We start from the raw sequence: 12,239 nt of genomic DNA on the forward strand, positions 1-12,239 counted from the left end.
TGGTTATTTTTCTTCCTCTTTCTGCGAGGAAACAAACTATAGAGGGAATCCATGACTCCTGTTCCTTCATGGAGTTCTGAAGAAGGGTCACTGGACGCAAAATGTTAACTCTGCTTTCTCTCCACAGATGTTACCAGACCTGTTGGGTTTCTCCAGCAACATTTTTTTTGTTTCAGATGTAGAGCTATTTCACCCACTGTAAAGTCAGTGCAGCTGCTTCTGACTCCTTATAGTCACAATGTGTTGAGCTGTTGTAAACTGCACTATCTTTATTGCAACTGTTTTAAACAGTACTCTTTCCACTTTAGGTGCCAACAGGAGAATTAATGCCAGGCTTATTGTTACCTAGAGATGTACAGCATGGAAACAGACCCTTTTTCTAACTCATCCAAGCTGATGATATCCTATAATAATCTAGTCCTATTTGCCAGCATTTCGCCCATTTTCCTCTAAACCCTTCCTATTCATAAACCCATCCAGATGCTTTTTCAATGTTGCAATTGTACCAGCCTCCATCGCTTGCTCTGGCAGCTCATTCCGTACATACACCACCCTCTGCATGAAAAAGCTACCTTTTGGGTCCCCTTTAACTCTTCCCCCCTCTCACCTTAAACCTATGCCCTCGAGTTTTAGACTCTCCTACCCTGGGAAAAAGACTTTGGCTATTCATCCAATTCACACCCTTCATGATTTTATAAACCTCTGGTCTATAAACCCCTCAGCCTCTGATCCTCCAAGGAAAATAGTTCCAGGTTATTTGGCTTCTCCCTACAGCTTAAACCCTCCAAACCTGGCAATATCCTTGTAAACCTTTTCTGCACCCTTGGGACGGCAGGTGGCTCAGTATTAGCACTGCTGTGTCACAGCACCAGGGACATGGGTTCGATTCCAGCCTCGAGCAACTGTCTGTGAGAAGTTTTCACATTCTCTCAGTGTCAGTGTGGGTTTCCACTGGGTGCTCCAGTTTCCTCCCACAATTTAAAGATGTGCAGGTTAGGTGAATTGGCTATGCTAAATTGCACACAGTACTCAGGGATCGGTAGGTTAGGTGCATTAGTCAGGGGTAAATGTACAGTAATAGGATAGGGGAATGAGTTTGGGAGGGTTACTCGTCAGAGGGTCGGTGTGGACTTTGTTGGGTCAAATGGCCTATTTCCACACTGTAGGGATTCTATGATTCTTTCAATCACATAACATTTTTCCAATAACAGGGAGTGCAAAATTGAACCCAGTATTCGAGAAGTGGCCTAATCAATGTCCTGTACAGCTGCAACATACTCCCAATTCCTATACTCAATGCACTGACCAATAAGGCAAGTACACCAAACACCTTCACCACCCTGTCTATCTGCGACTCCACCTTCAAGGAACCATGAACCTGCGCTCCAAAGTCTCTTTGTTCGGCAACACTCTCCAGAACCTTACCATTAAGTAAACAAGTTCTTCCTTGGTTTGCCTTTCCAAAATGCAACATCTCACATTTATCAAAAATAAAATCATTTGCCACTCTTTGGCCCAATGGCCCATCTGTTCAAGATTCCATTGTATTCAGAGATAACCTTCTTTGCTGTCCACTACACCACCAATTTTGGTGTTATCTGCAAATTTCCAAACCAAACCTCCTATATTCATATCCAAATCATTTACGCAAAGGACAATAAACAGTGAACCTAGCTCTGATCTTTGCAGCACACTGCTGGTCACAGGCCTCCATTCTGAAAGACCATCCTCCTCCACCACTATTTGTCTCCTACCTTCAAGCCAATTTTGTATCCAAATGACCAGCTCTCCCCGAATTCCATGTGATCTAACCTTGCTAACCAGTCTACCACGCAGAACTTCATTGAACGCCTTGCTGAAGTCCATATGGACAATATCCACTGCTCTGCCTTCATTAGTCTTCTTTGTCACTTCTTCAAGAAACTCAACCAAATTAGTGAGACATGATTTCCCATGCACAAAGCCACACTGATTATTCCTAATCAGTTCTTGCTTTTCCAAATACATGTAAACCCTGTCCCTCAGAATCCCCTCCAAAACTAACCCACCACTGACATCAGGCTCACAAGTCTGTAGTTCCCTGGCTTTTCCTTACCACCTTTTTTAAATAATGGCAACAGATTAGCTAACCTCCAGTGTTCTGGCATCTCAACGTGGCTATCCATGATACAAATATCTCAGCAAGGGGCCCAGCAATCACTTTCCTAGCTTCCCACAAAGTCTGGTCTTGGTCAGGTCCTGGGGATTTATCTACCCTTATGTGTTTTAAGATATTCTTAATATGGGCACTTCTCAAGCTTCAAACAGGCTTGATTTTCTTTTGACTTGGCTTGTTGTTTGTTGATCAGGCTTTTGGGCATCTCCTAAGATCAAGAAGCACCAGCCTCCTATTCTGCCACTTCCTTTTATTTCTCAAAATATTACTTTACCAGGAATTTACCATTCCTAACATGAGATGAGCATTCTTGTATAATCCAAGCCAAAGTCTGTGTATCAAGAATCAACTTGTTCAGTCACAGAGAGCTGTGGCAGGAACTCACAACCCCAAGTTGATATCATGCTTAAACTGAGGGACAGATAACAGTGGCATCTACACAAAGTTATTTATGACTTCCCATCAAGCTATGAATTAATCAGACATTACAAACAGGAACCAGGCAAGCTCTTCACTTGTTTCGAGCCGTTCAGATATAAATTAAACTTGTACCAGAAAATCTAGTCTGAGCTGTTTTAATTACTCTGTATTTCTTTTCCAGAGTAAGATGCAAAATCCCCTTTGAATACCCAGTGAACAAGCGAAGTACACAGCCAAATCATCCCAATATTTTTCACCACACAAGCATTTGTGGTGATCACAGCTTAAAACTTTGTTTGACTTTCCCTGTGAAACTCTGTGCAAATTGAGATCAACTAAGCAGACTTGTAATGCATTGTGGCAACTTCATACTCTTCATACATTAATTCATGCTTGTTGTATAAATTCATTGAGCCATCCAGTGGATGACACACTATAGCTCTTTAATTCACTATAAAGTTTGATGGTTGTAGTCATAAAGCCAGAATCCAATCTTTGTATTTAAGAGATTCCATCAAATAAGCAGGTTACTCCACCCTGCCTAGAACAATCTCACAGTCAACTTACCATGCTTAAGGCAAGGCTCCATTGCTCACATTTTTTTGTCATGACTCATGTAGCTGCAACCATTCAGGCAAGTGGAAAATATGCCATCATATGCTTTGAGGGGGCGGACAGGCTCTGGGGAGTCAGGATATGAGTCACTCACACAAAATATCCAACCTCTAACTTCTGTAGTGGCAAAGGCACGTCCACTTCAGCTTCCAGTCAATGCTGACCCCCAGTAGAAGACATTTGGCTGTGGAAATGCCATTTAATATAATGGGGTGATGACTAAAATACGCCTTAATGACCAGCTCCACTAAGGGAAAGTGTAACCTGCTCCCCTTAATATTCAATTACAATTAGTAAATCCCCCTACATCAACATTCATGAGGTCACTATTGACTTAAAACTTAACACAAACATTGTGCCGAAAGGGTAAGAAAGAAGCTGAGTATTCTGCATTTAATAACTCATCTTTGTTCCCCAAAGCTATGCTACCATTATAAGGTACATGTCAGGGCTGTAATGGAATACTCTTTATATCCACGATTGAATGCACCTCCAACAATACTCAATGTTTTACACCATATAGAGCAAAACAGCCTGCTTGATAACATCCCATCCACAACTGGAAAACACTGGCAGTATGTATCATCTATAAGACGCACTGCTGCAACTAGTCAAACCTGTTTTGACAGGACCTTCCAAACCTCTACCATCTAGATGGAGGACTCGATGAAGTCCTTCCCTATCAGAATTGTAACTGTACCTAAATCACTCAGAATAGAGCAGTTAAAGATGCCTCACCACCATTTCCTCAAGTTGGAGATGGTCATTGCCCAGTATGAGAGTGACACAAATGTTACCTTCTGTTGAATTCTGTCCAGAGCATGCGACAGAAGAGCATGAATTGCAACATTTTCTGAGTAATTATAAATGGAGCTGATTGATGAAACTTCAGTGAACAGCCCCATCTCTGACCTAATGATGGAGAGACATAACAAAGAGGCTTGCAAACAGGACGCAGAGGGTGATGTTGGAGAGTTATCTCTGTGACTGGAAGTTTATGACCAGCAATGTAACACAGGGATGAGTACTGGGACCCTTGCTGTTTGTTATGTACTTTAACAACTTGGATGTGAATACACAAATATAATTAGTAAGTTTACAGATGACACGAAAATTGGGGTGTTGATGATACTGGGGAAGGATGGTCTCAGACTTCAGTCTGGTATTGATCAGCAATGGTGGATGGAATGTAATCCTGATAGTTGTGAGGTGATGCATTTTGGGAGGTCTAAAAAGAGGATGTACACAATGAATGCTAGGTCTCTAAGGATTAAGTGAGGTCTGCAGATGCTGGAGATCGGAGCTGAAAATGTGTTGCTGGAACAGCTCAGCAGGTCAGGCAGCATCCAGGGAACAGGAGAATCGACGTTTCGGGCATAAGCCCTTCTTCAGGAAACCTGAAGAAGGGCTTATGCCTGAAACGTCGATTCTCCTGTTCCCTGGATGCTGCCTGACCTGCTGCGCTGTTCCAGCAACACATTTTCAGGTTTCTAAGGAATACTGAGGAACAAAGGGACCATGATGGTACAAGCCTACAGAACCCTGAAGGTATCAATACAGGCAACCGGGGTCATGAAAGTGGCAAATGGGATATTTGCCTTCATGAGCCGGGGCATACAAGACAGAAGCAGGGACGTCTTGTTGAATTAGAAGAGCAAGAAGGGGCCATGAAATGACCTTGGCAAGTAGAATCCCAAGGCATCCTATACACACTTTGAAAACAAGAGGATAACTAGGGAGAAGGTAGGACCACTCAAGGATAAAGGAGGGAATGTGCTTGGAGGCAGAGGATATGGGTCAGATCCTAAATGAGTAAGTTGCATTAGTATTCACCTAGGAGAAAGGATATAGAGGCTAGAGAGATTTGTGTGGAGCATGTTACAGCATTCTCAGATCAAGAAAGAAGTGGTGTTCAGTCTCTTGAAGAGCATTAAGATGGATAAGTCTCCAGGGCCAAATGATATCTACCCCAGGTTATTGAGAGAGATGCAAGAGAGGAGATCCCTGAGGATTTGACCAAAATCTTTGTATCCTTATTAGCCACTGGAGGGGTCCCAGAGGACTGGCGAGTAGCTAATGTTGTTCCTCTGTTCAAGAGGGAAATAGGGATAATCCAGGAAAATATAGACTGGTGAGTCTCACATCAGTGTTTGGGAAGCTATTGGACAGAATTCTTAAGGATGGGATTTATGCACATTTGGAAAAGCAGCATAATTAAGGACAGTCAACATGGCTTTGCGTGGAGCTGGTCACATCTTACTAACCTGATTGAATTTTTCAAGGAGGTGAAGAAGGTGATCGATCAATGTAGAGCAGTGTCTGTTGTTTACCGGGATATTAATAAGGCTATTGGCAAGGTCCCTCTGGTAGGCTCATCCAGAAGATTAAGATGCATGGGACCCATGGTGTCTTGGTTGTGTGGGTTCAGAGCTGGCTTGCCCATAGAAGGCAGACAGTAGTGGTGGAATGGTGTTTTCAGGATGGAGGTCCGTGACTAGTGGTGCTCTGCAGGGATCTGTACTGGGACCTCTGCTGTTTGCGATACGCATAAATGACTTGGCTGAAAATGTAGATGGGTGGGTTAGTAAGTTAGCAGACAATATAAAGATCAGTGAAGTTGTGGATAGTGTAAAAGGTTGTCAATGGATACAGCAAGATATAGATCAGTTGCAGGTATGGGTGGAGAAATGGCAGATGGAGTTTAATCCAGGTAAGCATGAGGTGCTGCACTTTGGGACAGCAAATGTTGAAGTAATGGTAGGACCCTGAACAGCATTGATGTACACAAGGATCTTGGGGTTCAAGTTCTAGCTCCCTGAAAGTGGCCACTCAAGTAGATAGTGTGGAAAAGGCATATATATAGCATGCTTGCCTTTATTGGTCGAGGAATTGAGTACAAGAGTCAGGACGTCATGTTGCATCTTCATAAGACTTTGGTTAGGCCACACCCGAGGGTATTGCGTTCGATTCTAATTGCCATGTTATAGGAAGGTTGTGGAGGCTTTGGAGAGGTTTACTAGGATGCCTGGATTAGTGGGTGTGAGCTATAAGGAGAGGCCAGAAAAAACCTGAGGCAGCAGAGACTGAGGGGAGACTTGATAGAAATCTATAAAATTATGAGATGCATTGATAGGGCTGATTGTCAGAATCTTTATCCCCTAAAGTTGAAATATCTAAAATGAGGAGACATGCACTTAAGGTGAGGGGAAAAGTTCAAAGGAAATGTGAGGGCAATTTTTTTTAAACAGAGAAAGTGGTAGGAGTGTGGAAACATGTTGCCAGAGGTGGCAGATACAATAGGGGCATTTAAGAAACCTTTAGAAAAGCACATGACTATGCAGGAATGGTGGGACATGAACCAAAGGCAGGCAGAAATGCTTAGTTTAATTTGATGTATGTTCAGTACAACATCTTGGGCAAAAAAGGGCCCGTTCCTGTGCTCTATTGTTCGATGTTCTATGTTGCAACTTTATAGAGCATTTGTTAGGCTAAAAATGGAATACTGCGTACAGTTCTGGTCACCACATGAAAAGAAGGATGTGAGTGCATTGGAGAGGGTGCAGAGGAAATTCACCAGAATGTTGCCTGGGATGGAAAGTCTCAGTTATGAGGAGTGTCTAGATTAGCTAGGTTGTTTTCTTTGGAGCAGAGGAGGCTGAGGGAGGGATCTGATTGAGCTATACAGGATTGAGAGAGGCATAGATAGGGTAGATTGTGAGAATTTTTACTTCATGGCATAAGGTTAAGGTGAAGAGTAAGTGGTTTAGAGAAGATCTGAGGAAAAATCTCGTCATGGAATGCACTGCCCGAGAGGGTGGCAGAATTTGAGAAGCATTTGGATGAGCACTTTAAAGCCAGAGCTTTGGATCAAATGCAGATAAATGGGATTAATATAGTCGGATGTTTGTTGGTTAGCATAGGCATGATGGGCCAAATAGCCTGTTGCTATGCCATATGACTAAATCAGATATTATGATCATATTTGCAGCAGCATTGTGAAGTAACTACAACACAGTCAAGCAAATACTGAAGGCACCTCATTCATCTGCAAGTTTAAAGGTTAGTTACGGAGGGTGTAATGTAAAACAGGGGAAAATCAACATAACTTACTTTCTGCTCTATTCATTTATCTCTGTCAATTGTAGGTATTGTGCAATTGTTTATTGATTTCTTTATTCTCTAGTTTAGATTTCCACAACTGAAAATCAAACCTACTTGTATTCAGATGGCATGTAACATGACATCTATGGTTTATATTAAAAATTCTCCCTTTAACACAAGACTAGGTATCAAAGTTGTTGTTAACAGGAAGTAACTCAAAGCAACTGTAGAATTTCCTGTTCAGAATTATTCCAGAACTCATGTGGGTTGTGAAAAGATTTTAAGAAGTCAATATCAGTTCTTAGCACTTCTAATTCTCTTCAGTTTTTAAAATATTTCTTTGGAGCCTGGCTATACAAGTGCCTTGCATGAAATCAGGTTTGAATGCAAGAATCATGAGCACTTGAGAATCTTTGACGCAGTTATTTCTGGTTAACTTTAGAAATATTGTTCAATCTTTTGAAAATGTATAGAAGAGTTATAAGGAAAGCCATGACAGTTCAGGACAGGTTGAGCCAACTAATGTTCTGAATAACGCCATCAATTGACAACATAGACTCAATATGTTTTCTATAATAATAATTTATAGACTCAGATGTACAGCACAGAGACAGACCCTTCAGTACAACTCGCCACATCAACCAGATATCCTAAATTAATCTAGTCTCACTTGCCAGCACTTGACCCATATCCCTTTAAATCCTTCCTATTCATATACCCATCCAAATGCCTTTTAAACGTTATAATTGTATCAACCTCTACCACTTCCTCTGGCAACTCATTCCATACCTCTGAAAAACGTTGCTGCTTTGCTCCCTTTTAAATCTTTCCTCACTCACCCTAAACCTATGCCCTCTAGCTCTAGACTCCCAGACCTCGTTTATTTACCTTATTCATCCCACTCATGATTTTATAAACCTCTATGAGGTCATCCCTCAGCCTCCGAAGCTCCAGTGAAGACAGCCCCAGCCTATTCAGCCTTTCCCTATAGCTCAAATCCTCCAACCCTGGCAATATCCTTGTAAATCTTTTCTGAACCCTTTCAAGTTTCACAACATATCTCAGATAGGAAGGAGACCAGAATTGCATGCAATATTCCAAAAGTGGTCGAGCCAATGTCCTGTGCAGCTGCAACATGACCTCCCAACTCCTGTACTCCATACTGATCAATAAAGGAAAGCATACTAAATGCCTTCTTCACTATCCTGTCTACCTATGACTCCACTTTCAAGGAGCTATGAACCTGCAATCCAAGGTCTATTTGTTCAGCAACACTCCCCAGGACCTTACCATTAAGTATATAAGTCTTGCCCTGATGTGCTTTTACAAAATGCAGTTATTGAAATTAAATTCCATCTGCCACTCCTCAGCCCATTGGTCCATGTGAACAAGATCCTATTGTCCTCGGAGGTAACCTTCATTGCTGTCCACTACATCTTCAATTTTGATGTCATCTGCAAACTTACTAATTATACCTATGTTCACATCCAAATCATTTATATTAATGATGAAAAGTAGTGAACCCAGCAACAATCCTTGTGGCACTCCACTGGTCACAGGCCTCCAGTCTGAAAAACAACCCTCCACCATCACGCTCTGTCTTTTACCTCCAAGCCAGTTCTTTATCCAAAATGGCCCCTGTATTCCAACTGATCCAACCTAATTCAATGAAATTGCCCAAGTTTGAGAACAATGTAGCATTCTTCAACTGCCTGGAATGTGTTGAGCCTTGCCGAGCCTCTGAAATGTCCATTTTCTTCCACAACGAAGGATGCTCCAGTGTGGTTGATGACAGGGCCCTCAACCTGGTCCAACCCATCTCCTGCAGTTTGGCCCTCACTCCCTCTCCTTCATCCCACAACAATAATAGGGTTCCCCTTGTCCTTATGTATCATTCCCCTCCCAGCATCGACACCCACAAAATCATTAACTGCCATTTCTGCCAACTCCAGCAAGATGCCACCACCACATACTCCCCTCTCCTCTCTTATTTTGCCTTCCACAGGGACCGTTCTCCCTGGGGCATCCTGGTCCACTCTGCCTTCACTCCCGACAAGTCGCCACACATTGAAGGTGTAACACGTGCCCATTTATCTCCCCAGTATCCAAGGGCCCAAACATATTTTCCAGGTGAAGCAGCTCTTTACCTGCACTTCACCCAATCTAGTCTACTGCATTCGCTGCTCAAATGTGGTCTCCTCCATATTGGGGAAACTAAGCATAGACTGGGTGCCCGCTTCGCAGAACACTTCCATTCTGCCCACAAATATGACCCTGCGCTTCCAGTTGCCTGCCACTTCAATACACCACCCCATTCCCTGTCCAATATCTCTGTCTCAGTGTTCCAGCGAAGCTTAGTGCAAGCTGGAAGAACACCACCTCATTTTCCACTTGGGGACCTGCAGCCTTCCGGACTCAATATCAAATGTCCTAGCCCCCAACCCTACTCGAGGTCTTGATATCACAGTCTGCTAGTAACCCCTACCCAAATGTTAGTCACTAACAGTGTCCATTAACAGTTAGTCACCCATCAGACCAGATTGTTATCCATTCCTTTGTCTGTCCAACTGTTCTTCCCTTTCTTTGAGGTCTATCCCCAACTATTGTTTACTTCTTAGTCCCTTCCCCACCCCATCTTCGATATAAAAACCATTTTCCTAGCTATCATCAGTTCTCAGGAAGGGACACCAGACCCAAAATGTCAACTGATTTCTCTTCACACATACTGACAGACCTGCTGAGCTTTACCAGCAATTTCTATTTTTGTTTTCCATTTAGAGCATCACAGTTCATGGAATCATGGAATCCCTCCAGTGTGGAAACAGGTGGTTCGGCTAAACAACTCCATACCGACTCTCCAAAGAACATCCCACCCATACTCATTTCCCCACCAGATCCCTGTAATCCTGCATTTCCCACGGCTAATCCACCTAACTTACACATCCGTGGACACTATGGGCAATTCAGCACGGCCAATCCACCTATCCTGCACATCTTTGGACTATGGAAGGACGTGGGGCACCCAGAGGAACCCAATGGCAGTGGGAGAGGTGTAAACTCCACATAGACAGTTTTCAGAGGCTGGAATTGAACCCAGGTCACTGGCACTGTGTGGCATCAGTGCTAACCACTGAGCCACATTGCCACCTCTTTCAGTTTTTACCAAGCAAACAGATGTTAGATGCATTGAAATATATTAATGATGGGCTCAATTTCTGAAGTATCCCTCTATAAGATCTCTTACCATGGTATTAGGTAGGAATGGGGAACATTCCTCTGAGGATACTCTAGAGTCCCCAGATAAACTACTCTGCAGACCCAAGAGGAGCAGGAGTGCTCCTCCCTGTATCCTCAATGACTTCAGAGACCTTATGGTCATCTCAGCAGCACAACCTCCACTATCCAATAATTGTCACTTTCAAAGCCTCCTTTCTGAACTAATCAGCCGGTCAGCTGCTTTCAGTTGCCTGAAAAAAAATTCTGGTCATGATTTGGTTCTCGATGGTGAGGTCAGTCATTTCTAAGTTTCCTTGGCACCCTCCAAATGATAGGAATTTTACCTAATGAGCACTTACAGAAACTACTTCTGTCGACAGAACAATGATAATTCAAATTCAGAAAACAAAAATCTGATAAGAGTCCTTGAATGAATATGCAGGTGAGTGAAACACATTGAACTTACTGTTACAAAGACATTTGCACAGAAAAAACTTCTCATTTGAAGTACTTCAATGAACTTCCAGAACATTTACTGAAGTATTATTTCAGGATTAAGAGCAAGTCACAAAAGGCTACATGACTTACCTACTACAAATGTTATGGCTCCTAGTACCACCACCAACACCAGCATCAAAGGAGCTATAAGTAACTTTCCAGCTGTAAAACAAAAATCGTTCTTAGAAAAATTGTATATAAAGACACAGCCTTCCTTCTCTATCACCTTAGTGATAAAGCACAAACCTATTTATAACTGCTACTCAAATTTGGGTGCAGACACACAAACAGAGTTTTGGTATCAGTTTACATGTCACTGATGTTGGCATCTAAACCTATCATAATATTGACAGTTAAGCTGACACTTGGAATATTAAAAATTGTACTTGCCTCATTTTATGTCCCAAAAAGCTCAACCAATTGTGCTGGAGAAGGGGGATCGCTTAATGCAAAACTGCAGGAATTGATACAACAATCATTTCTAAGTTGACTGCAACATTCCAATAATAAAAAAAGCCACAGCTGTTTCATTCTGTTTCTTTTCTAATTTTTCTGAAGGCATTGTGTTTTATTTGTGTCAATTTCTTTACAGTAAAGCACAACCACCTGATGAAGGAGCAGTGCTCCAAAAGTTAGTGCTTCCAAATAAACCTGTTGGACTATAACCCGGTGTTGTCATTTTTGACTTTGTACATCCCAGTCCAACACTGGCACCTCCAAATCTTTACAGGTAAAGAATTTACAGGGTGTCTGCGTGGATCATGACTAAGCCATTTCAATCCTCACTTATCCACCTCCTAGTTGTGGGATGGAAATTAGGGGTAACATGCAACCCGTGCTACGAATGTTATTGTGATTGGCTAACTCAGTGCCAACCACAATTTGAACCTAGGAACTGTTTCACCTGTAGAGATCAGCTAGTCACTGTCTTGACCATTTGCACTGTGAATGGAAAAGGTTAACTTCGTCATTTTAATCCAGCTGCTGGTGAACACAGACTCACAGCACAAAACAGCCTAGAATTTGGTACCACTTCACTGACTGGTAGAAGACATGGTTGAGTTTCTACTAGTGCAGTGGAGGTTAATTTTTTTGAGCTCTTGCCAATATTGAGCGCAATGTCTTTTTGCAGCAATAATGTAATTTAAGGTCATTAGAAATTACGAAGGATTTGCAAATGCTTGGGAAACACTGTATTCATTACCTAACCCCAGGCTTTAGAATTTTATAAAAT

The 12,239-nt window shown here is 42.3% G+C and overlaps 1 protein-coding gene across 2 annotated transcripts in view; it reads right to left on the reverse strand.

Annotated features, from left to right (window-relative positions):
* The window catches only part of rnf217 (ring finger protein 217), an 86,224-nt gene that overhangs the window by 17,138 nt on the left and 56,847 nt on the right, over nt 1-12,239 (reverse strand). Inside the window, exon 5 of one of the 2 annotated variants that reach the window (XM_043684048.2) lies at nt 11,096-11,167. The exons of the other annotated variant lie outside the window; for it this stretch is intronic. Within the exon in view, the coding sequence (XP_043539983.1) occupies nt 11,096-11,167 (72 nt within the window). The remainder of the gene's footprint in view (nt 1-11,095; nt 11,168-12,239) is intronic. 2 annotated transcript variants of the gene reach the window in all.

This window comes from Chiloscyllium plagiosum, unplaced genomic scaffold (assembly GCF_037043375.1).
Source record: "Chiloscyllium plagiosum isolate Xiang-an unplaced genomic scaffold, Cpla_swu_hap1 HiC_scaffold_3, whole genome shotgun sequence".
Lineage (NCBI taxonomy): Eukaryota > Metazoa > Chordata > Chondrichthyes > Orectolobiformes > Hemiscylliidae > Chiloscyllium > Chiloscyllium plagiosum.